At 37.4% G+C, this 27,359-nt stretch overlaps 1 protein-coding gene across 2 annotated transcripts; it reads left to right on the top strand.

Moving 5' to 3' along the window:
- The first annotated feature begins 81 nt into the window (after positions 1-81).
- EloA (transcription elongation factor elongin A) lies at positions 82-27,359 on the top strand. 2 transcript variants are annotated; one of them, XR_015534037.1, is made up of 10 exons: positions 82-341; positions 3,671-4,679; positions 7,982-8,166; positions 10,686-10,882; positions 11,380-11,477; positions 13,031-13,230; positions 14,807-14,953; positions 15,641-15,755; positions 18,150-18,291; positions 26,909-27,359. XR_015534037.1 is itself a non-coding variant. In XM_087344701.1 (9 exons), exons 1-9 carry the CDS (start codon positions 228-230, stop codon positions 18,221-18,223), a joined length of 2,139 nt encoding a protein of 712 aa, XP_087200827.1. In that variant the 5' UTR covers positions 82-227; the 3' UTR covers positions 18,224-22,825. The 2 variants fall into 2 exon arrangements, 1 of the variants encoding a protein (XP_087200827.1); XM_087344701.1 differs by lacking the exon at positions 26,909-27,359 and having other exon boundaries at positions 18,150-22,825.

Here is a 27,359-nt window from a genome sequence, read left to right as displayed (position 1 = left end):
AGACGATCAATATTATTGTACAAAACTGAATATCGCTTTACTCACTTCATGTGACAGGAAGGCAATAGTGGTGGGGGTTTCATTACTAATCGCTAACTCAATTTAAGATTTGATTAATGTGTTCTTTGAAACTGAGTCTGGATAAACCTATAGAAAAGTTATATATTATTATTATTAACAAAATATATTTGATATAGTAATTAAAAACCTGTGTTTTTGTTATAAACATGGTAGTATTTTTGACTCGGTGCGAAACAGCTGGCAAGTACAATATGTCGGTTGTTGACGTGATAAAACATTATCAACGCAGCATAGAAAAATGCCCAGAAAACACAGAAAGGGTGAGTTTGAGTAGTTATATTTACTAATAGCTATACCAAAAATATTGTAATTTTGTGTTTACATTTCATGAGCAAGTGTTGCTGGGAGTATAATGAAACAAACTACCAATAAAATTCATATAGCTCATTTCAAGTGACCCATTTCAGGAAGGTGATCTATACCGAATTATCTGATATAATATTGTAGATATAGTGTTTTGTGTGCGAAAAATAACATATTTTTTACTACATGCTATAAAGCATTGAAATGTGAATGGTACCTATGGTTTATCACTTGTTGGCAAATTAACAGCTGTTCAGTAGTTATGTTACCCTATTACTGCTGCCACATGTTCTGCATTTTGAATTATTAAAACTCTTTATGGGATTTTTATTTCTGACCCTTATATGTTTTTGCAACATTTATGGTTACACATTTTTTAATGATATCCAAGTAGCCTACTCAAAGTTCAATATGGGTTCCTTTCCACTTCAAAATTGCTTCAAACAAGGTAGTAATTACAGAGACGTCATTATGAAGCAGAAGCATTAATTACCAAGGAGAACAGTATAAAATTTTCCTTTTATTTTCTTATATGGAGCATTTGGTTCAGTAGTAGTATATCATCATTCAATCTTACCATTTTCCTGTATTTAATATCATTTAGAATGTCGTTCATTGTAGTATACTTGTTGTCCATCATATTTTTTGGGTTCTTTTTAGCATACTTCCTTTCTTTTATAAAGAAGAGTAGGTTTATGATGTAGTGTTCTTGTGCATATGTCCCTCCATAATATGTTTTATGAATATCATGTTATTAGGTCTTAGAACATATCTTAATCCCGAGTAATAAGTGTTACCAGCATAGTGACTATTCAGACTTCTGTGGTGTAAGAGATGCGAATGACAATTCATGTAGATTTGTTTTATTCAGTGTAGTGATGTACACAAAGAAATGTTGAAATATTTATCACCAGAGATAGTAGAATTATGTGATGGTCATTTAATTGTGTCTTGGAATGATTATGTGCAGCTCTCACATGGGAACCATCAATGATTCATGTCAAAACCCCATCTGAAATTTTTCTTATATATAAATCATGCCAAGTAATGCTAAATTTTAGCCACCAGTACCGGCTGTAAGTATCTGGAAAAATTCCGATCCTTGAATTGCTGTCAGTTGCATGGTGTGCATCTGCAATATTACAGGCTACATTTGAGAGCTAAGGACTGGAAGGAAAGAAGAACCTGTACTATTCAATGGCGGTTCCTTTCAGTTGACTCATGATCACTGCCTAATGATCACAAACTATTTTCTGCTGACTCTCTGATCATACATAATAAAATCTCCAGTGTTTCTTCTGTGACACATTTTTCCTCTCTGTTGACTCAGAGTCTATAGTGATATAACTGTGCTAGAATCAGCTACACCAGAGAAAAGTGTGGAAATATAAAGCATTCCTCCAGGAACAATAGGGAGAATTCAGGTACTAGACAAAAAATTCTTTTGACAGTGGAAGGCATTTAATTTGAGATCTTTCAGTGGGGCAGGATCTTAAAACTCCAGTCAGTTTGTCCACTATTTGTTTTCCTTGCCTAGATTTGTCAGCATCATCAGATATGAATGGTACACTGCATGGTAAGTGATCCAATGACCACAGTCCTTTATTACACCAGCACAGTTCCGTCTGCACAGAATGAGTAGGACTTGTGAACTGCACAAATGTGAAAACATCACAGTTATTCTGTGTTTATGGTGCATATTAAGCATATGGTTCAAACATTCATCACACCTTTATAATAAATATAGACAGTGATTCTTAAATATACATTATATAAGGATTATGTTGTAGTACTGAAATCAAGCGAAGAAGTTCTTACAAACATATGGTTACAACTACTTTATTAGTGACTTATGACAGCATTGTGTACCAGAGATTGTTGGCTTCTTGGGCTCAATTATGTCTGCAGACTAATGGAGATAATTTCTAACATTCTTAAATTTTTGTAAACATTAAGATATGTTGAAATCTAATGAATCAATTCACTCCGGAAATATGATAATTGTCTCAGTTTATTTTCAAACACTTCCTGTTGTTAGTAACAGTAATGTTTACAAAAGTTCTTGAAAATGTTCTACATGTATAACTGAGCCCCATTATGCCAAGAATTCATGATACACAATGTTGTCATATCTCACTAATAAAGTAGTTGTAACCATATGTTTATGGAACTTCTTGGCTCGATTTTATGAGTAGTCCTTATATTTATTGTTTGTAATTAAGAATCAGTCTGTACAGAATAATGTATGTACCAAAATAAAATAATAAAAGGCGTTTATTCTGTGTTTCCTCTTTGTCTACTCTGGTCACCTGTCTTGTACATTTATGTTCATTCTTCTTGATTAATTTGTCTTCATTACAGCTGGTTTCTTGTGACGTACCTCTTTTTGGCATTGATTTTTAGCTTGAACCATTCTTCCTCCAGGAACACAGTGTCACGGAACAGTTGCTTGTCTCTTGCAAAATGCGCAGTTGCCCCTTCACTCCTTGGCTATCACCACAGCAGCCTGCAAAATTGAAGCTTCACATAATGGCACTGACAGAAATTCTTCACACTTTGTTTTTTTAATATATGTATACACATACATACACATCTAACAAGTTCAGTGTGATTTGTTTTTCACTTACAGCTGTAAAACTCTTATTTTTGTAATTTAGGAATTTATGAAACCATTTCTTCTTTTCTCCTATTTGGAGCATTGGAAGTTAGCATGTTTCCCATGTCATGCATCTTCTGCCTAGTGAGATGGTGAAATGGAACAGTTGCCCTGTGCTCACAGTAGAATTACAATAAAGGGAACAAACTTGTTAACTAGATGGCTGTCATGGGTTGTGGCACTCTGTAGTCTGGTAGAAGTTTACCAACATTCTAGAGGGCCTTGCTGCAGCCATCATCAAGTGATGAAGGCATCACTGGATGATGGAGGCACTCATTGCCATGAGAACCTCAAATCCTACTTTAACTGGTTATCCCTACTTCTTCTGTCTTTTAGTGTGGCAACTAGGCTTTGAGGTTTTCATAGCAATCTGACTTTAAATTTTGATTTTCTGTGTTGATACACTGAAAATCTCAAATTCTCTATCAGAAACCTCTTAGGAGGCAACACTATACAAAAAAAAAGCCACAAAACCACAATTTAAATGTGAATTGAAGTTTTTGTTTACTTAATTCTTGAAAAGAAAATCGCCGCTTCTGGTCTGATTCATAATATGTTAACTATGTAATGCAGGTTGACACAGTGGTAATACATGGCCATGTGTGAGACATAAATTATTTAATTTTTCAGATGCTACACTGCCTTGGCAAACTCTATCACCTGCCTGTCACTGTTCAGCATCTTCAGGACACTGGTGTTGGACGAACTGTCAATGCGCTCCGGAAGTACGAAGGTGACACAGGTGAAGCAGCCAAGGCTTTAGTGGCTAAGTGGAAGGCAATGGTGGCTGCAGAAGATTCGAGTGATGGTGAGGAGCAACCAGAACCTGAACAAAATAACAACTCTCCAGAAGAGGAAAGGTATAATGACAGGCATGATGAACATCACAGATCAAACAGAGACAGGATATCACATCAGCGACACTCAGACAGCAGGAAGCACAGGGAAGAAGATAAATTGGCCAAGGTAAAAAAGACAAGCAGTGAGGATAACATTAAAAAACGAAGATATGAGGAGGAAAATGGGAAGTTAATAGAGAAACGAAGACGGAAGGATGAGGCAGACAGTGAATCTTCAGAAAGTGCAGACAGTTTCCAGGTTGTGGAACAAGTGGACAATGATAGTGGTCATGATTCAGAAGCAAGGAGTACTAGTCAGGTGAGCCAGAATATGGAGGACAGAAGTAGTGATGATGATTTACGGTCTCCCAAACCATCTCCTTGTGTCCAGGACAGAGACCAGAGTCACAGCAGTAAACTGCACAACTCCCACCGGAAGCATGAGAAACACAAAGGCAGAAGCACCACAAGTAAGGAGAAGGGGCATGGCAGCCAGAAAGGGAATGGAATCTCCTCCAGTCATGGAGGCAAAAGCAAGACTGAAAGCAAGAGTGTTGATGAGAGCAAGCAAAGAAAAAATGAGAAGTGGAAAGTGGAAGTTAAAGCTGAGAATAGGCACCACCATAAAAGTAATAACAGCAAGAAGCACAAGTCCAAAACCAGTTCGCGTGGCAATAATGTTCCTAATGTGCCTGAATTGTCGTCAACGCCAGTTCATTCAGACAAGAGTCCTGTGAAAATAAAGAAGGAAAAGTTGTCAGCAGAAGAGGATGAAGATGGCAGTATTGACTGTTCAACAGGTACTGTACATTCAGATGGTTTGATTTTGTAATTGTAAGGCTTCCCCACCCATTGAACATGATAAATCTGAACAGTTTGAGATCAGAGAATTTAATATTAACTCCACTGCATGATTTATTTGATTTTTGTTTATTTAGTTCTTCTAAGTCATATTTTAAGGATTTGTCTGAGAGGACTAATATATCCATGAGTCAGGTAACTCTGTCAGTATATTGACTGGCTACGGGCTGGACTATGGGGGTTCGATCTCCAACTTAGGCAGAGGATTTTCTTTTAGCCTCTGCATTCAGACTGGCTCTTGGGTCCACCCAGACTTCTGTCCAATGGGTACTGGGGTAGCGAGGGTATGCTGCTGACCACTCGACCCCTTCTAGTGCTGAGTCTGAGAATGAGTAGGAGTTATATTTCCTCTCCCCTAAGTGCCAATGTTAACATGTAACAGGATGGCTTTTACTAATGTGTCTGTAAAAAAAAATTGAACCAAATCTTAAACATAGTCATCCCTGTAACTTTTACATATTTAATCATTCTGTGTCACATCAGACATTATTTATTGCTTAGCCGTTATCACTTTGGCTAATCCCCTTCAGTGTTTCTACTACCTTTAAAATTCAGATTTCCGGAAGGCAATGGCAGCCTTTGACCAACTTTATTTTTTTGATAAGGTACAGTTTGTAAAGTTTCTTAAGAAACTTCTCATGCATTCAGTGGATGGCAAGTAGAACATGAGGATAGGGTGATGGGCAGGTAGTGATATGCTGCTACTTGTTGCGAAAATATCAAAGTCCAGCGTCTCTTGTTTTTAAATATTTTGTGCCTGTTTTGTATTAGTCAACATTTTGTAAAATAGAGTAGTCTGGGAAGATCAGCAGACTGGTAGAGGAATGTGATATTAAGATAATAACCTGTTAAGATTAGTAAAGACAAGTTAGGGTGTAATGTGCCGGGTATTTACCACATCCTGTTTGCTAGTATGGCATGGTGTATATATGACAGACAGGGCATACCATAATAGCCAGGTGCATTGAACATGAATGGCACATGCAACCAAACTAACAGGAGAGATCTGTTGTCACAGAACATTGCATAGAACTAAGTCACAAAATCAACTTTGCTGAGGCCACCATTCTTGCCAAGAGCGTAGGGTACATTAATAGTTTGTTATAGGAAACCACTGAAATCCGATTGCATCCCAACAATTTTAATAGGTACAGCAGATTCATGCCGCACCAGGCATGGCATCTTCTCATCAACATACTTAAAAAGGTTAAGGCCACTGGACAGGTATTTTGTGGTTCATGAATGTTTGGCTGTTTTTCCAGACAGCATTGATTGGGCCATTCAGGTGACAACTCCTGACGTTTGTTTTTTGAGTCACGTATGGCCACTGTTCCCCACTGGCCAATTTCTGTATGGGAAGAAACTTCAATCATGTATATAAATGTCATCAGTAGTCAATCTTCACATCATTCCCTTTAGTCTTTTTAGTTTTCTTCATGTATGTTTATCAGGCTACCCATTATTCTTTGCTTACAGACCTGAATTTGTGTTCTGTTGTTTCACATCATTAACATTAAAGCTAATGTTCCTCGCAGCAATGAAGTCCTTCACTAGCGCGCATATTTGTTTGATGGGGTTTAAGTCAGGGTGGAAAGAAGCAAGACAGTACTGAATGGTCATTTTCTGCTTTTATAGTATTTATTTTAAATGTCTTAAATCGCCCCCGGTGGACTAGTGGTTAGTGTGCTCGCCACTGGACCCCAGGTTCACAGTTTTTAACCTGGTCGAGGACGATAGATTTTTAAGGGTGATAAAACTCCGTAGCACAACTTCCTTCAGAGTCCCATGTCGTAGATTTTTGGCATGTAAAAGAACCTTATGAGCATGAATGAGATATTTTGTAAGCAAAATTCAGTGGCCATTTCTCATACATGTCTTGTGATTGTCTACTAGATGGTTCTAGCAGACAAATCATGATTGAGTAGAAATTGTGCAGAGGTGGTGGGCTTGTCACTCACTACTCTCAGGTGCACTATACAAGAATAATAAGGACAAGTTGCCTTGAGCAACTGTCCCGGAACTGGTCAGTGGCCCATTCCTTGTAGTGGAAATGAATTAAATGATTGTCTTAAATCTTGGTTTATTTTATTAGTGAGTGCAGTTTTCGTTTCAACACATTTATTTCAGAAGAAATATTGTACTTAGCCATTAAATTAAGTCATGAGATTTGAGGTTCTCATTGCAGTAAAGATGTCTACATTGGTCTCCTGGGTTGCAATGCTGTATGGTCTTGTAGACAACAGAGACAGTGAGTTTCTCTGAAGCATTGATATCTACAAGTCCACGCTGCGTTGCAGTCCAGAAGACCAACATCTGCAATCAAATCTTGTTTCCTTGTGGATGAAGTCGGTGCTGGCTTCTGTTGTACACTGTGATAAGGAGCTTTATGTGGTGATAATGAATTTTGGCAGAAAATTGGGGATTGGTTTATCCTTAAGCCACTTTTGCATACTTATTTTGTTCACATTGCTATGGTGGTCGCCACTTGTGAAAACAGACCCGAGCATCAGAATGGCATGGAAGTAAATTTCATCCATGTAAATCATCTGCCTTCCTTCTTTCTCTGTAGAATCGAATATTCCGTAAATATGCTAACCCATAGTTCCTGATGTCACTTTTCTCAGCCAGTATTTGCAACTGTTACAGAATATTTATAATTTAAAACTAAATAATAAAAGAAGAAAGAGAAATAGCACAAAGTAGAATATGATATGATATGTCTAGAAGTACAAAGTGAAAAATAAAGGAAAGAATAAATATGTATTAGCTTTCATGGTTTTGAAATGTGTGTTCAAGAATATTCATCAGTTTGATGACACATCTTTGTCAAAGCCCTTAAGACTAATAAATTATTAAATAATAAGGATCCCTTGTCACCACAGCATGACAGTCCTCAGGTTGCAGATGGAGGAGACAGCTGACTAGGGGTGGTCTTCCAGCCTGAAGGTTGTGTGCGGAACTTGAAATCTGTCACTATAAAAATCTAGCTTGTTCTAAAATATTGATATTGGTAAGAGTCTATAGATTAGCCTATACATTGTAAAGTTTTTATGAGGTGAGGTTTTGAACTTAAAATGTTGGGAGTGTTTTGTATTAAATATAACTGCTCAAGATAATTAATTCATGTGCAGTGAAGTTTGTTAATTTATTAGTAAGCAAGTCATACAAGGAATCTGTTGATCAGCCAATTAAACTAGGGAATATTCGAGGTGTAACCCATTCTGTGCATTTGGTTTCACAGGAGCCAGCTTTGCAGAAGCTCTTGGGATGTTTGATCCATTAGTCAAGAAGAAGCAACATGCTGCTGCATCTTCACCAGGGACTAGTTCAAGTTCTGGAACACTGCGCAGTACTAATAGATCTCATGTTGAGAGTAGCGGCTCTAAAAGGAGAGACATAGTCGGTCCCAGCTTGCCTTCTGGTGAGGTGAGTACTTGTGTTTATGAATGATAAGGACAGAGGGCACTTGGTACTCTCACTATTACTGTGTCTGCAAGGAATACATCTGCATCCCACTCACACATATTGAACATTCTTGGGTCCATAGCCTACCACTATGACCATACTGATGGTGATATGACTGCAGTTTTTACATGGAGATCTGTTCTGTACCTGTATAACTGTATTACATTATAAGCCTTTGCTGTTCATATATCGTTACAGGAACTCAACTTTACTATCTGTGACATCTACATACCACCATCCATTCCAGTATTGAAAGCTGATGTAATGCACTTGATTTATCTGTTACTGTCCTTAATTTCTGTAGTCAGAGATTGTGATGAAAAATACATTGTTTAGGGTTTGAACCACACTGATGACAGAGGCACCATAACTGCAGATGTTTGTGTGTGATTTAACTTAACATTACACAATACACGAGCCCACTCACATTTGTGTATGATTTGGAAACTCTTCTGCTTTGAATCTAGTATTTTGTAGCCCAAGATTTTGCATATTGTAGCGTGGGTCGGTATACAACCTTGATTGTCAACCCTGATTTATTCACGTCAAATTAAATCACTTACAGTGGTCTGCACATACAGTCATCTCTCTACAATAACACACTCGAGTCTCTCTCTACAACAACACACACATTCTCTCGCACTGTCCATCGAGTCTATCTGGTCCCCGAGCTCCGCTCTTCACTCTCTTCTCTTACACGTCGGCCCGTAGCACCCCACTGGACACACGCTGGCTCCTCAGCCGCCCCGGTCCACGTACCCGGTGCTCGCTCACGTAGCCGACCTGTCCATACTCGTCGTCGGCCCGTAGCACCCCACTGGACTCTCGCTGGCTCCTCAGCCGCCCCCGTCCACGTACCCGGTGCTCGCTCACGTAGCCGACCCGTCCTTACTCGGCGTCGCACCAGACCTCTCGTTGGCTCCACTCACTCGACTCCACCAATGTCCGCAACAGCATACCGCTTTCAACTCACTTCTACATCCTTCCACAATACAACCTCCAACAGTCTCCTCACAATACAACCTCACTCTAACACTCTCTCTTTCCAACCTCTCTTCATGGTGTTTCTTCCACACTCTCACCTACTACACTCTCTTTCCAACCCTCCAAAGCCGATTGTCAACCGGCTTTTATACACAAATACAACAATGTCTATGCAACAATGCTAAACGCAACAATGGTAAACGCAACAATTATAAATGAATACAACAATGTCATTAAACAGACACAACAATGCCAGACACAATAATGTCTAACGCAACAATGGTTATAAACAAATACAACAATGTCTATAAACGGTTACAACAATGCCAGACGCGACAATGTCAATAAACAGACAACTAAACTGTTTATTGACATTGTTATGCTGCTCTCAAAGCAACACGTCACAATATACTTTGAATGGTTTGCCCTCTCCAGTCTTCATGGAAGTGACCATTACCCTACTACAGCATCCTATCTTGAAGATCCCCATGATACAAACTGAATAATGAAAGGGGCTGAGTGGGTTTAGTTCTTTGCTTGTCATACGATACCGGTGAGTTTCTGGTTGTCGATTCTATGTTCAAACACTTTACAAGTACCAAGCTACTCACTCCTGCATTCTGAGGTCTATCACCAAGTCCAATCCTGTCCTTTGATTTACAGACAAATGTTCCAGTGTTATTTGTATTGGCCACTGGTCTTGAAAAGACTTTCAGTAACTACACCCTCCATATCTAAATAATACCCATAAAATATTCTTACCTTCTGCCTTCTTTCTGGACCTTGTATTTTGACATGTTATTTTTGCAACCCTACCTATGGCAGCTTTACTTTAAGTGTGAGCAGTCACTCAGTATTTCAAAGGCTTCTGGTGGTTAACAGATGTGCAGGCAGAATATTGATGCTTTAGCTGGTTCATGCTCTGCTCTAGTCTAAAATTGACTACAGCAGCTTTGTGTATTGTTCTACTTTAAAATGCAAGCTGTGCAATGTTAAATGTAAGTGTCCTGTTGTGTAAACATATTTTAAAAATATAAATAATATTTATATTTTTGTGAAGCAATATTTTTTCAATTTATTGACAAAATCAGATGTTTATGAACTGCATGTTTTAGCCTAATGAGCCACCCTTAGGCTCTTTACAGCAAGTAGAATCTTGGAATAGAAAGTTGTGAATCATAAAGTGATTATATGGACATATCTATTTATTTGTTTGTGTGTGTGTGTGCACGTGTGTGTATTAGAATGTTAATGTAAAATATATAAATTAAAATTATCTTGTTGGATTCAACATTTGTCATGTATACAAATTTCTTTTTCTCTGTTATCTAGATAAAATGTATGGTTGTCCTTCCAAGCAAATGCCAGATTGGACCTGTGAATAGGTTATCACTGCTTTTGATGTGCTTTTCAGTTCATAGTACATAATCACCCACTAATCACATGCATCATAATTAAATAACCAACAAACTACATTGTAATTATATGTGTTTCAGATGACTTTGCTGTCTCCAAATGTGAAATTGGAACCACTAGAAATGGATGTTGATCTAGACACAACACTGCCTGCCATTACTCCAAACTACAAACCTCTTCCACATTATAATCTTTTGGACTCTCCACCACATAGAAAATTGAAAAACTTAACAGAAGAAGAAGCACTAAGCCAAGTAATGTCCACCAAGAACCAGAGGTGAGTTAGCATGTATATGAATTATTACTGAAATGTGTTATTATGAATATCATTCCTGTAGCCTACTTAAGTACATTTCCTGGCCATGTATTTGACGAGCTAAAGCTCAGTACTTGTTGAATTTGGGTTGGATGCCTTCTGTGGCACTGGAGGTCTGTTGGGATTCCCCAATTTTACTAGTATAGTGGTCACAGTAGTTTTTGGCCGGTGGAATACTCAAGAGGAAGGCTGGGAGCGAGTCACTTGTACGATAGTATAATGTTTCGTCTGCCTCCAGGAAGAACGAGGAGCTTATCGAACTGAAAGCCCAAACAAAACAAATACACTGACCGAGCCACCTCAAGTACACAGAGTAGGTCCATCCGCCAGCTCTGCTAGCTTCTCTGCTGGCCAAAAACTACTGCGTCTGCTATACTAACCTGTAGAAATACATGAATATTGTATTGTAATGGTAATACCCAGACAAGTGTAGTTCATCTTACCTACATTTGTTTCAGAACCAAGGTGTATTCAGGGGTCAAAAGTGGCAAAAGCTGGACAAATGCTCCTTCACTATATGACATCTGTGTAAGGGTGCTACAGGAAAATATTGATGGTAAGTCAGAGAGATTTTGTGTTATGGTAAAGCATTGCTGCTACTTCAGTCCGTTGATACCCACACCTCATCATTTCTTTTCTTCAACAGATATGATATCTCCGGTAGGATAAGTAATACATTTAATTTGGTAAATAATGTGACCTTGGCTTAGATTTGAGATGGATGTTAGAAATCTTCAGGGATTACGAGGTAGGAGGATATATGGCTGATGGGAATAGGAATTATGGAGGACTAGTATGAACTGTACAAACTGAGGAAGACCATGTAAAGAGTGTATGAGAACTCTTTATTATTTTCCTGCAGTTCAAATTTTGGGTATAGATAGTAGTGGTATTGCTAGCGTATTAAAACTTCCCACCACTACTTTCTGAATCTGTATAATTTATACTGAGTAATTATCATCATCATTTAATATCTCAGAGCATGGCCTCACATTATGCTGAAGTGACATATTTATTACGTAGTCTCATAATAGATGCTATTACTTAAACTCACTTTTACTTTTATTAAATAATTTTTAGAAAGCTCACACCTTTAGCCAGTCCCTTACAATGTATCCAACCATGTTTTCATCGTATTTGTGTTTTCGCCCAGTAAATTAATGCTATCAGCTCAGTGCTTAAGTTGGTGTATCCCATTCAGTTCCATTCCTCCTGATCTTCATGGATTTTGTTGAGGGCAACAGAACTTCGTGTTTCAGACAATTTGGAATGGATGAGGCAAGTGGTTGTTTATTGCACATATATTTTAAACATAATATCTCAGTCATGAATCAGCTGACTAGAGAATGGACTGAAAATAACTGGCTAAAAAGTGAAATTGAGAATCATTTCTTTTTACATACTTCAAATTCATTTTCTACAGTCATCTTACTCTTTCATTTGATAGTACATGGTCTCATAAGTTGGTACAACATTATAAAAAACAAATAACCAAACAAGTTAAGTTTGAAGTGATCTGCTATTATGATATTCTGTTCAAAATGAATTCTACAAACTATGTTACTTTCAATGGTACTGATGTCTGTGTTTGAATTATAAGACTGAAGAAGCAGGTGAATTTTGAATAAAATCCTCCTATCCCATTGTTTCATTGGTGTTCCGAAAGTTGATGGTTGCTGCTAAAAGAAAGTGCATTCAGTTTGATGAGCTCTAATCTAAAGTATATTATGTGACAGACAGCATATCAGGGCTTTCATACTTTTTCAACCCCCAGACTGTAGACTACCTGAACTTGTTTGTCTCTGTTAGGTGAGATTTACAGGTTACCCACTCTCTCATGTTTGTAGATGACCTTGAACTTTCATTCTGTGCAAATAACATCCGTTTAAAATTAATAAAATTTAGTTTGAATACAGAGAATATGTGTGGATGCTCTAAAAAGCATTCTCCTGACTTATAGTTTTTGCATCTTTTTTAAATGCATGTCAGGGTTTTATAAATATTTAAAATTATAATGTAAACTTGATGTCTTACAGAATGATCTCATTTTAGAGCATTTTATGAATGAGGGAACTACAGTAATGTAGAGCCATTCCTTATTATTTTCAGCTCTAGAGTACACAGGAGGAGTGCCATATGACCTTCTGAAGCCAGTGCTGCAGCATGCCACACCAGAACAGCTGTTTATGCTAGAACATCACAACCCATATCTTATTGAGGATACAGGAGAACTTTGGCAGTTCCACTGCCAGCGAGAGTTCCGCACAAAACAGCGTCAGGACATGGAAACAGCGAGGGAAATGTATATGGCAAGTTGGATAGCTGTGATCTTACAGTTGGGTTCTAGGAGCACAAAAATTTTGTTCTAGTATTTTGCATTGAATTATTGGCCTCTTCAGCAGTTTCATGCATGCTTGTACTCAGATTTGTTGATACCTGATGAAGCTCATATTGCATCTTCTGCTGTTTGAGACATTGGCCTGTTCACAAGCTTCAGGCTTAACAATACTCAGATTTATTGATGTCTTAGTTCATAAGTGGTAATTCTTGGCTCTGAGGATTTTATGTGCTCATACCTATGTATTCGTCCCATTTTATTTTGTAATGTAGCATTGTAAACAAATGAAGTTTTATGTAGAACTCAATCCTAATTTAAGGTGTTAAAATTCAGGAATAATGTGGGGCACATTTGAGTAGTGAACCAGTACACTACAGTGCAACTTATATGTAATAAATGTCTGTAAGATATCCATTTACAAAGTTTGTATTTGTATTTAGATATGCTACAGTATTACATGTACACAGTTCATCACTTCTGTGAATGTTAGTTGCAACCATCGAGGTCACCCCACAAAAATTTTCCATGTGCTCAGTTTAAATCACCGTGGTAAGTTGTAGGTGTTGATTTTGAAGTCATAGGGTCCCAGTTTCAAAAAGGCTGGAATTGTAACTCATTTTATCCATTTATTGCTGTTCCTGCATAATGGAGGTCTGATGTTACTAAGTAAGATTTATTATGGCACTTGGGTCACTGGTGTTAGCAAGAAAGATACTTGTAACAGGTGTAAGTTGCTTTGAATACAGAGGCACTAGAATTCAGTTTGCAGGACCCAATGGAATTTCTTGGTTTATATCTGACCTGTCCACTGTGCAACTGATACCACTAGAGGGCCAGTTATAGTTCATAATTCTGGATTTTATAAATGAAAGTGTTCTGCAACAAGGAACCATGACACACTTTGTTTTCAGATTTTGAACAGATCACACATCACTTTGTCCATGTCATCATTTATAAATTACAATAGCTAACTCTTGACAAATTAAATATCAGGTTTTCTCAAAGCCTATAATAAGTAAATCCAGGACTTTTATAATAATTGGTGTAGTTTTAGACTTTCAGATTGGGAGATACGCAATTAATATAAGCAATTGTACAACTGAATCTTGTCTCCAAATGGTTATACAATCAAAATAACTGTTTTGAGAAATCCATATTTCATGTTTTCTTGAAAAGAATACTGTGTCTTATCATAATGAGAAGAGCCTCTTATCCCAGTGATTTTTCCACAGTGATTTGCACCTTTAATATTCTTTCCTGCCACTGTCATCTAAGCTCGTAGTACACCCATCCCGTAATTGCTTTGAGACGAGTCCTTGCGACTTTGCAAGCCCAGCAACCATGTATGTTAGGTACATGTAAACAAGATGTTTACACTGAAGTCATGATCGAATGCTAGTGCCACCAAAGAGAGGTGGTGCATGGGTTACTTACATAGTCCTTTATGTATAGTGGTATGTGTGTACAACTAAAGAAGTATGTCTCCTGAGTTTTGGTGTAGTGTTACATTACAGTTCTTTTATATATGATTTGTTCTTAATTTGTAGCGGTGTCTGGATGAGCGGGAAGCAAAATTAAAAGCATTGACTACCAACATTCAGCAGTCCATAGCAAAGTCAACACCAGTCCGGCAAACAAAACTGGCTTATGTGGATAGTGTTGCAAAACCTCCACGAAACGTTGCAAGACAGCAGGTGAGTTTCGAGTCTGTTTGGACATATTACACCCCTTCTTTTGCCAATTCAGTGAAGGGAAGTGGTTTAGTTCACAGTAATGAAAGTAGGTGTGATGTACACTTGGAAGTTATACAGGAAGAGAATCCTAAATAATAATGTTTATGCTTTTCTTAGCTTACTTTTCCTATTTAGAAGGAAAGGTATCTGATACACCATCCCTCCAGCAACTACTGAACCAGCTGACTAATTCTCATGAAATTTTGTATGATGCTGATGCCATTGGAGACCATATAACGTTCGTACTTTTTAACTGTGTCTCTTCATTCATAGCATTGACAGTCAGCGTACTTCTGGGGTAGTATGTTGATATTCAGAATATGTATAAAAAAATTGTATTATATGGCTAAAGTACAGAGTTGTTTGTGAATATGGAAATGGTGGCAAGTTGTCACGTCTTTGCGGGCAACATGTTGCCCACGAGTTATATAATAACCATGTTTTGTGATTGGTATGGCAATGATTTTTTTTAAAGAGTTGACACATACAGACCTAAAAAAGTCTGTTGTTTGTCTCAGGTGAGCTTAAGTCTGTGCTTGATATGGATTCTATGAGTGATGCAGCACATGTCCTATCAGAAAGTGTATTTGTATGATTGGTCATGTGAAGAGAAGGGTGAGCAATGATGCATTGTTGTATCCTTTCTAGGCAAAGTATGGGACAGCTCGTGTTACAAAGCCCAGTGTAGTGCAGGCAAAAGCTGCTCGAGTGGCTGGAACAGGGGCCACTCCAGTTCCTACACCCACACGACACATCCAGTCAGGTAGGATTTTCTCTTGATGTTACATCAACTTCAGAATCTGTGTAGTGTGTAATGAAAGGTGGAGGAATGATCATGAATGGTAAATTGGAGTGTTGCATAGGAAGCATGTATAACTGGCAGATGTCATAAGATTTTGAGCTGGATTCCTTTGAACTCTGACCCTGGAATTTCAGCACTGTGAATGTTTTCTTAAACTATAAAATGACACTTTTTGCATTGAAATATTCATTTAGTTAATTTATTTTTCTGTTTACCTATGCCAGTTCTAGTACATCATCATTAGGCCACAAATGCATCTCTTGTGTTGTACAGGATTATTCATAATTCCCTGACACATTGCAAAAAATCACTAGACTTGAATGGTGCAATGGATGGTAACATAGGACATGCCGATAGAAAGAGAAACTCTCCAAGTTTATTTTACATACCTCAAAATGCTCTATGTGTCCACCTCTTGTGACGTGGCAGATGTCAAGCCGATAATCCATTTCCACCAGTACTCATTGCAGCATGTTACGATCGATTTGTGAGTTGGCAGCGATAATTCGTCTTTGCAGCTCAGGTAGATACTGTGGCAGAGGAGGTAGAAAGACCTGGTCCTTAATGTACCCCGATAATAAAAAATCACTTGGCGTCAGGTGAGGTGATCGGGGTGGCCAACGAAACAGTTCATGGTCATTGGCAGCCATTCGTCCAATCCAACATTGTGCAAATGCTGGTAGTGTGGTGGAGCCCCATCTTGCTGATGAATGAAGTCATCGCTGTGTTCATGAAGCTGTGACATTAGCCATTCCTGCATCATCTCAAGATAGGATGTGCTGGTGACGGTTGCCTTGGTGAAATGCCTTCTCTGTTGCTAGCGTCACCATTTTCACTCAACTAAATCTCATACGATATGGTGATGTACAAACCTGCACCCTGGCGGCCACCTATGAAACTAAGTGCCCGTGACATGTACAAACAAACTTGAGAGTTTCTCTTTCTATCGGTGTGTTGCATGTTGCTATCCTTTGCACCATTCAAGTCGTGATTTTTTGTATTTGTCAGGGAATTATCAATTACTCTGTATATATACTAAATATGTGCTGTCACATAAGCATAATTTATTATTCTGATTTGTTGTAATACGACCATTACATATTATTTGTACATTTTTGCATGCCATCATTTCTGAACATGACTGTACTTCATAATCTCTCCCCGCCCCACACACACACACGAAATTTATATACAGTCAAAGCAGCAAGTGGCTTGTAATGCGCAGCATACGTTGTTGTTGTGCTTTGTTTCCGTACAAAAAAGTAATTGTAAGAACACCAGCACAAGAGACTTTAATAGGTTATTCTGGATTACACAACTTAAAAAGAACTTGGATATTGAACTTTTACTGTTTTACCTGTAGGTATAATGGTGGTATGGGGATCATAACTCAGAATGTGTATAAAATATTATTCATAAATCAACAATTACAAACATGGTGGCATTGTGAAACGTTTGGTTTATATTTCACACATTTAACAAATCCATAAGAAGTTCCTCCAAAAAATATGATGACAGTGATGGTAATAGTAGAAGTAACAAGAATTTACTCACTAGTCCACATGTTGAATTGCATTGTGTTGTTGGATTATAAAATTTACATTACTTATATAACACAATGTTGCCCTCGGTGGACTGGTGGTTAGCGTGCTTGCCACTGGACCCAAGGTTAGCGGGTTCAAACCCAGCCGAGGACGATGGATTTTTAAGGGTGATGAAAATCTGTAGCAAAACTTCCTTTGGAGGGGAAGTAAAGCCAACAGTCCCATGTCGTAGATTTACGGCATGTAAAAGAACTTCACAAGCATAAACGAGATGTTTCGTAAGCAAAATTTAGCAGCCACTTTATTACACAGGTCTCTCCTGATTCACTACTAGATGGCTCTAGCAGACAAATCAGGATTGAGTAGAAATTGTGCAGAGGCAGTGGGCTTGTCACTCACTACTCATAAATGCACGCTTCAAAGAAAAAGAAACCGCCCACATGGGAGGAGGCTTATTTTAAATTATTGTCCCAGAATTTGACTGGAGAGCAAGTCATTAAAAGTCTCAGTCAGTAATCATTCTCCAGGCCAAGATGTAAACTATGGACCTCTTGAATGTGCAGCTGTATTTTTATAACCACTACACCATGACGGTGAATTGAGTCTAGCTTCTCACAGTTTCATTTCAGGATTATTTCCATCTTCTTCAGTAACTTCAGCTGCCTTCTGAGATTATATATTAAAATAGGCCATTAACTGTTTCTTATCCATAATTATCCTTCATGTCTTATCCATTGTTATAAAAATAAACAGTTAATGCAGCATCATTAAAGTTTGCTATATTAACGTACTGTTTATTATCTGTTCCCAGTTACCAAGGCAAAGCCTCGTATGGCTCCACTGATGCAGAAGACTATGAAACTTGTTAAAAGCTTCAAGCGATAATCATTCCTGGAGCTGTAAGGAATTGGCCTGAGATTGGGAAGTACTCCGGAATGAGAGGACTAACACAAGTATGTAACCATAGGAAGCTTGTGCCTTACCACTCACTGCAGGTTTCTTCTACACGGCTTGTTAACATCCATTTTATACTTGTTAGTTTTTGAAGAAGTGTGTACAGTCGTGTGACATCTGGTGTGTACTGTGGCGGATGCAAGTATGCATGTGCATATTATATGAAAGCCAAATTAGTGTTTATCAATTTACCAGTCTGATCACAGTAACATCCAGGGTTTGAAAAATTGTCAGGGTACTGTGTTCCTCAATAGCAGACTGACATATGTATTTCTGAAGTTTGCTGCTCCAAGTTCTGATGAATAAAATCAAGGGGGTTGATACAAAAGAATGTAGCTTAATTTTTGTAACCTGTATTATTTACAAATTTATGTCAAAATTGCATTCAGAGAGGCTGTAAATGTCTGTTCATGCTAATTTTATACCAAAACATTAAATGTTGTGTGCTGAATCAAATGGTAACAGAGGAGTATTGTATATGTGTATATAAAATTCTTTAGAGATACGCCCTTTTTATGACAAAGCCTTAAGTTATACTGTTCTTTTTGAAACCATTATTTCATATTGTGTTACTATTTAAAAATTGATCTCTTTTCTTTTTCTTCAGTTCACGGATTAGGCCGATGGCCAGTTCCGATTGGCGTCTTTTATGAATTATAATTAACATTCGCTTCCCTTTTTGTGAGGAATTTTCCAGTGCTGTTTATTATGACATATCTGTAAATTTGTTCCATTAGAGGATAGTGTTGAAATGTGCATGAACGGCTGTGAACAAAGGAAACATGCATGCATATTGCTGGTCGTAAATTAACTAGTGAAGTAAATGTACACTAGGTAAGTTTGTAATTTATTAGTCAGGAGATTATAGCAGAGTGCATTCTGGTTTCCTCCTCATGTAATGCCGCTTCTATACCAGGTTTGTGTAATTTGCACAGGGAAACCTCATTAATGCAGGGGTCAGTGATAATTTGTTTTAAAGGAGTTGGCAGAATTTGTTTTTTATTCATGGTCCACACATTAGCAGTGTATAGGGTTAGGAAGAAAAACACTAATATGTGGGGTGGCACGTGAATTGATGCCTGATTGAAAGCTTAAGTAAAGGCTTTAATGTTCGTATCGTGGTGTGAACACGATAAACAGTTCATGGAGATTTTTCCTTATGGATTACATGCGCAATATGACTATCATACTGTCATGCGACTTCTGGAACGTGAACGGATAACTCGACAGCACGTATCCTCTGTAATTTGACAACACTTTTAAAAGCCCCAAGTTCCATTATTGAGGCTTTTTTTCCCTCAGTTCTTTATGTAAAGGAACCTCAGAGGAAGAAGTCGCAGGGGTTTATGTCTATGTTATTGGGTGACCTCATAAGTCCACATTCATGGGTAGCAGCATATCAGTGGCGGCCCAGTAGCCATATTGTACAAACTCGCCATGTGGTGTGCCACTCTGTAGTACTGGTATAGGGAGTGAGCGGTATATGTTTTATAGATCATTCTACTTTCCCGCTGGTGTGCTAACTGTATTACCTGTCTTCTGAAGATCCCCTGCTATCCAGATGAAAATTACTAGTTTAATATTCAGGATTTTGTTGGAAGTTTTTCCTCTGTGCATTCTAATTGTATCTTATACTTTATATTAATCTTTAAGAGATGGGAATTTAAATTTCCTTGAGCTACCTCTTGGCCATCTTAAAATCTTGCGTACTGTGCAGTGTATTGATATATAAATCATGCATACAAACAAAAACTGTTTACACTTTGAAAAGACACTTAGTGCCAAACACGTTTCAACCTAAGGAAGTCATCATCAGTGGAAAACGAATTAATTGATGATTTAATATGAACTAATTTGTTTGCCACTGATATGACCTCTTCAGGTTGAAAAGCGTTTGCCACTGAGTGTCTTTTCAAAGTGTAAACAGTTTTTGTTTGTGTGCATGATTTTATATAACCCATGGCCAGTTTAAATTTACTTTTAAGCACTTTAGAGCGCAGAGAATCATGAAGTAAATTGTAGTCTGTTCATTGACGTTTTTAACCTAGAATTTTTGAATAAAATTTACAGACTGTCAAGGATAAATCAATTTTCCCCAATGTAAAAGAATTGAAGCAGGCTGAAACCACAAATGTTATATCAAATTTTATCAGTTTTTACTGGAAGATGTGATTTAGTTTGATTTTGATCTTAATTTGGAGTGTTTAACTAAGAATGGTGTTAATATTGAAAAAAATGTTTATATCCATGAACCTGTTTGTGCTAAGTATTCTAATAAAAATTATGTAAAAAAAACACAATTCTGTAGAGATATATTTTACTCATAAAAATTCTTGTTTCCAAAAGAAATTTGTAGATTTAGGAAATAAAACATTTTATGCATTTGAGTACAAATGTACATCAAATACATTTCTGGCAATGTTCCCTTCCCATCTAATGGAACTCTTTGTATGAAAAAGTTATTTTGTACTTTGCAGTTTGAAGACTTAAATTTTATAGTTGTTTCGTCTTATCTGAGCACATACGGCACCACAAGTGCTAAGACAGAAGATTCAATTTCCAGTGGTCTGTTTTGCTGGTAGCCAAATGGTGTTATGTCTTGCCGTTGTTATACATTTGTTTTTCTTGCGTTAACCTCATCGACAGCTTATACTGGAAAAGTTGTGAAAGGCAAAAAAGATGCACCATTGAAGAACCTCCGTAAAGTAGTCAAATTCAGAAAACATGAATAAAAAAAGCAAAATATGTGAGCACCACAGAGCTCATCAAAGTAAAATATGCACAGTCCAACTAGGGCTTGGTATCATTTGGTAGCACAGGTCAGTAATATGAAAAAAGTTAATATGTGTTCTTTGCACACACAGTGCATAGTGAGAACACTTTATGGGCTGGTTGCACTTGTCTGTCCTGCTGATTCAACTCGAAAACCACTGGACAAATAGAAGAGACCACATAGGTTGGCAATATTAGGGTGAATGTTGAAGAACCTGTGTGTGACGACATGAACTAGATTCACCTGTCTTAGTATAGTGTCCAGTGGTGCTCTGTTGTGAACACTCATAACCTTTTTGGTTCCATAAGGGGCAGGGAATTTTTTGTGTAACTTAGATACTATCAGCTTCTCAAGAATAACTCTGCTCAGTGGAGTTTCATTGCACGGTACATGTTTTCCAAAGTCTTAAATTATAAAATATGATTTCATTTGTCGGTTACTTCACTATGAATGCAAATATTAGATTGTGTCCACAAGCTTTTGTCTCATTGTGTAGCCTCTTTTCATCAAATTACGCCTTAACATTTCTTCTTATTTTATCAAATGCTTCAATGTAGCCAATAAAAACAATGTTTGTTTTCTCTCAGTCTGCTCTTTCTTTTAATCCTTCAAACTAGAACTTCAGCTACCATTATTTATATTATCCACTTAAAGCTCTTTGTATTCTTGCTCTGCTTCTTTTGAAATTACTCTGTCATCTAAATAGTTATTCAATATTTTTATTTATAGTAATCTTCTTCTTCTATGGCTCTCCGGTCCGTATTCGGTCCATGGCCTCCTCAATTCTCCTCTTCCATTTGGTCGTCTGTTAGGTCCATCTGTCCGAGGCTTTGATTGAGGTTTCAAAACATCTTCCTTTTTACGGTGCAAGGTTGTTAGCCTTGCGACCAACCCCCAACCTGGAGGACCAGGGTACCTGTCTTAGTCTGACCTCTCCCCCTCAACCAATCTGACTAGGGAGGCCCTACCAGTAGCTATGCTACCGCCAGCATAGCTCTTGGGGTCACTGAGGTACTCAAGCCCCACCACCACGACAAGGTGCAGGTACCATTAAGTGGGGTTACAGTAATTTTACTGGTCCTTTTTATAGCATTTATACTTTGAATACTTATTGTTTATTTTCTACTGTATTTTTAATCTCCTTGACCACATTGCTATGAGTTTAATTTTACATATTGAAAGAGACCCTCCTCACGTAACACTGAGCATGTTCCGCCAGAATGTTTGAATGCAACCAGAAGACCACAGTCACAATTTTGAAGTACAAACCAATATAATTCTAGACTTTCAGACAGGCATTGCTACCGCTGACTTTGAATGAGGTTTACTCTGAATCATGTATTGTTAAGTTAATGAGGATTCTGTATTCGTATGATTTATTCCCGTTATAATCTGCTTGGGTACATAAAATTGTGGTTTCAGACTGAATACTGTATTGTTAATTTATTTATATTAATTGGTGGGATGTGGTAATGGAATTCAGTGAAATCTGCTTAACCATATCAAAGGAAGTTAGACATTTTAATTATCTAAAGACAGTTATTAATTACTGTGGTGATATAAGGATTGATTATGTCAAGTGAAAAAAATTGTACTTGTTCATGTAGACGGATCACTTGTTTTATGTGTGGGTGTTGACCAAGTTGTTCACGGTCTTGAGTTATTACATGAATGAATGATGAACTTTCTGATATTATTTTGTAGATATACTATTGATTTCTGTGTTGGCTTACATTAAATTTCTCATGTGTACTAAGACATTTGCTAGTGGTTAATTCCATCTTCCCTTCCCTATGAATATTCAGTTACGTCTGAGGGTGCGTCAGTCACTAAAAATGGGGAGGTTTGGTGTCACATTTAAATTAAGTTACAAATATGGTTAATTCTTCAGTGTTACACATATTCATAAGTTCCTTACTGTATCCCATTTCTGTCTGATCGTGTAGAGATCAGTGTGAGATACAATTAGACACTCCTTCTGTTTCATAATTTTATGTGTTTTTTGCATATATGAATGCATTATACCAGTCTGCCTGTTTCCAAAACAAAAGGATTGTTATTTCCTTTGTATCAGCAAAGTATAACTTTCGCATTTAGCGCAACTCAGAATTTGTAAATTTTCACACCAATAGCTCATCATACAAACAAAATTGATATTAACTAACTCCATGGATCAGAGCTCTTGTTGGGAACGTATGATCGTAGCTTTCGTGGCGTTTAAATTCACCGAAGTCTTCATAGGTAATCGGCCACATCAGGTGGTCATAACACACCGATGTTTCGAGAGCCGTCTTGTTCTTCGTCATCAGGGAACTGATATGTCTGTGAAGCCAAGGATGCCCCATATATGTGCTTGTATGGACTAGTAGCTGTCAGACTGGCTGTTGGATGGAATCTTATTGAGAAGCTGATCGTACACTCAACTAGTCAAGAAATTCCCCAACTTTTATGGAACTCAAAGGTTCATTACTGTTTTCACAGGAGCCTGATCCCTGTTCTCTAAGATATATTTTAATATTAACCCAATCTATGCCTAGGTCTTCCAAGTAGTCTCTTCCCTTTAGGGCTACCAGCTAAAATTTTGTACATGTTTCTCATTTCCTCTATATGTCAGCAGTGGAAAATGGACAGAAAATTTGGAACTTGGAATCTGAAGAGTCTCAAGAGGCCAGTTTCTTTAAAAACAGTATCAAGACAATTAGCAAAGTAGAAAGTAAGATTAGTATCACCCTGGCCACACTTTACCCCCAGGAAAGGACCCTGGTGGCCCATTGGATAGGAGGCTGGGTGGGCCCCAGAACTGGTCTGTATGCAGTGTTTTTTTTACCATCGGCATTTTCAGATTGACAGTTAAGAATAAGAGTTTTTGTATGAAGCTACTAATGATAATGGTGTTAGGGTAGTGAATTTTGTCGCATCAAAAATTATTTGTTGAGAGTGTAATGTTTCCTCATTGGAGAAACACAAACAAAATTGGTACACAACTTAAAGTATAGGTCATAGAATTTTTTTTAAAAACTTATTTGATTTGGTAAATATTTGAGGAAATAATTCCAAACACTGTGCATTACATTGTGTAATGCGATTATCTTTCATCAGCAAAGTTTTATCTTCAGTAGACTAATGGAGTATGCAACTCAAAAAGAATGCATTTGGAAAATATGTGTACTCCACGGGAATACATGTTTCTTTTTGTTATTTGTTTAATGTTGTCATAGAAACCTGGGATTTGGATAGATAGATGTGTGGAAGAGCGTATTCCGTATTATCACGAGAAATACGTCTTACGATTGTAGTATCATCATCTGATACTATTTTTTATCTCAGTACCTTTCCACCAGAATTGTATTAATAATACTTAATTAAAATAATAGAATACTGCCTCAGTGTTCATGTTTCGTAAACTACAGATTGCACGGTTTTGAACACAGGAATGAATGCGAGTTTCAGCTTCATACAGTTACGAGTTTGAAGATGGTTGTCTTATGGATTGTTGCAGTGTGTAGTCTGGAATATACTGACTGATATTTCAGAGGAGCTTACTGCCTCCATAATGAGGGTGTTATGATGCCACCCAGATGATGGAGGTGGTACAACCCTCTGAAACATTGGTCAGTATCTACTGGGCTGCATGGTGTAACATTTGAGAAGAGTCATCTTCATGGTACAAATTTGACCTGCAGGCCGCATAGACGGTCAGAAATTTCTGATGTTCGGGGTGACTGTCGCTGTGATCCATGGAATCAGTTTTAGATTACACCCCACTGTTACAGACAGAAGTGTATTCTGCTGTTCTTTAGTAGTGATCAAGTCCCCAGGAAAAACCAGTTCCTTTTTTACGGGGAGCATTAAGCGGGGCGGCACTGGGGGCCAAGTTTGGAATAAACTTGTGGTAAAAATTTACCATGCCAAGGAAATGGGCCACTCCACTCACGTCTTTTGGCTGAGGAAAATCACAAATGGCTTGCGTCCAACTCGGGTCAATAGACCCCCTAAATGAGATACCCTGTGCCCTAAAAATGAGATTTCTTGCACAGCAAACGCAACTTGACAGAGGTTAACAGTGAGACCAGCTTTTCAAAGAAATACTGAATATTATCCTATGAAACAGTAAGCCTTAGTCATTGACCCATGCGTTTCATGGGACAGTTTGAGAACTGAGATACAGAGAATCATTGTGTGTGTGTATTGTGAGTTGTGACGTTGATTGAGTTGATTGTCTTCTGTTACGTAATTGAATACACATTTAACGAGACGAGCAATTAACCCTTTGGCTCAGGTGTGAGACTTGGCATTTGTGAACACTATAATGGGATCTCCATTGGTAATTTTTAAGAGACACTGCTATACTTACTTTTATGATAGCAGTTTGCCATTTTACATGTCTACATGCTATTTTTAATGTTATGCCATCTCTTAGGCGTATCATTCTCTAAGCTTTAGTAAATCAGTCTGTGTGTATAGTTCTGATTTTGGTGTCTTCCGTTTATCGTAGGAGGCATCGACTCTTTAAAGCACAATGTCCCACCTGTTTCGACCTTCACTAACTCTTTATTTTGTATTTGTGGGTTTTTTTATGATTCTTACTGCAAACAGGATTATTTATTTAAATGGTATTGGCAAGTTGATATTTGTAATAGTGAAAAGTTGTGTTCTCTTTGTGGTACAGACTAAATTCTTAAATATTATTTAGACGAGCTTCGGCTTCAAAGGGTTAAAATGTATTTTCTAAATATTTTATAATCACAATGTACATAGCTTCAGTCAGTAAATTATTTTAAAATCTTACTATTTGTAATTAACTGAACTTACTTGATGATTTGTCAGCAACCATTGAACAGATTTTCATGAAGTTATATAAAATCTGTCAGCACTTTATACAATTCTGGTTAAAATTTGACCACGGTAATGTACGTATTGCATGAATGCGTACTTGGGTTTCTACGTACAGCGTGCTAAGTATTTGGCACAGCAAGCATTGTATCAAAGTTATGGTGAAAAGTGAAACCTGTTATTTTTCTCATAAGCATTACAGTTTTTAAGATAACCAGTGGGGATCTTTATGCTGTCAGAACACGCTTAATTAAACGATACTTTGAGTGTGATCGGCTCGATTTTGGTGGCATTTTATACTGGAGGTCCTTGCTCATCTGCCCTGCTTGTTTGATGCTATTTTTAGGAAAACATAAAAAGTTAGCATTCAAAAATTGAAATTATAGAGGCAGTAACAGACCAAATATGCTAAAATGTCTGCACTTTGCATACTCTTCCTGTTTTGTTCCTTCTTTGTTGGAGTTTTTAATTCATGTTGTGCAGTCTTATATCACTTTAAGCTCTACATTAGATAATGTTTTATTTATTTTTATTCTGCACCAGAAATAGTCACCAGTTGATGTCATATATCATCAAACTTGTGTATTTTTACAACGGGATGTGTTAACTTTCATACATAGTGGCCTTACACATGTCTAGGCCATTCGGTTACCTATGTTAAATCGTGCTCATATTTCATTTGAAAGTGTTTTGCATGTTCTGTATTATTAACATAACATTTCCCATAGTAAGGTTTTCTTTCTGTAACTACAAACTGTGTTTTGCCAAAGAGCGTCTTTTGTGTCAAGGACAATCGTGAACCGACATGCTAGGATGTGTATTAAGGGTGAACATTCATTGTAAATTCAGCAGTAGATTGTGTAATAATGCTAAATTTGTAAGCACTGAGAATTACACTTACGTTTGACATTTCTGACTCTGAACAACCTCAGGAATAAACTACCGAAGTTAAAGTCATATTTTGTAGAAATGAGACATCCTGTAAAATAAGACGGTATTTGTTTTTGTAGGTTGTCTTTGAAGCTTCATATAACAGCAGCAGCGTAAATGAGAATTCCACAATTTAAAACATGCATAGGAGAGGGTCTATAAGAACTGGAAAGTTCCCACACTGATGGGTTCAGTCCAGTTTATGTTGGATTGGTAACAAGATTTTATTTTTCTGCATACTTGAAGACGAGGAGAATGCTCAAATCATGTTTGTGTTCCTGTGCTGTAATCATGTCTAAAATGAAGCATCGTGGTTTTCTGTACCATAAAGCAATTTGTTTACTAAGTATGTTGCAATACTGAGCGTAGTGAATAATCTGTTTCACTATACAGCGAAGCTTTATTAAATTTTTAAGAAGTCCTGTATATAGCTTCTGAACTTCTGTAGCTCAAACAAATAATATGAGAAAATGAAATATTTTATGAGAAGTGTCTATCATATTTAATAGTGTAGTAAAGTAATGAACAGAT

The sequence above is a fragment of the Zootermopsis nevadensis genome, unplaced genomic scaffold (genome assembly GCF_977971745.1).
Source record: "Zootermopsis nevadensis isolate Lab colony 2312 unplaced genomic scaffold, Znev_1.0 Znev_ptg000008l, whole genome shotgun sequence".
Taxonomy (NCBI): Eukaryota; Metazoa; Arthropoda; class Insecta; order Blattodea; family Termopsidae; genus Zootermopsis; species Zootermopsis nevadensis.
Note: the sequence above shows the minus strand (reverse complement) of the source record. Positions and strands in the feature narration are given on the sequence as shown.

Coding starts and splice junctions, on each gene's coding strand:
- EloA (XM_087344701.1), top strand. CDS start 228: ATGGTAGTATTTTTGACTCGGTGCGAAACAGCTGGCAAGTACAATATG. Junction 10,883..11,379: donor ATGTCCACCAAGAACCAGAG/GTGAGTTAGCAT, acceptor CATTTGTTTCAG/AACCAAGGTGTATTCAGGGG. Junction 14,954..15,640: donor GAAACGTTGCAAGACAGCAG/GTGAGTTTCGAG, acceptor TATCCTTTCTAG/GCAAAGTATGGGACAGCTCG.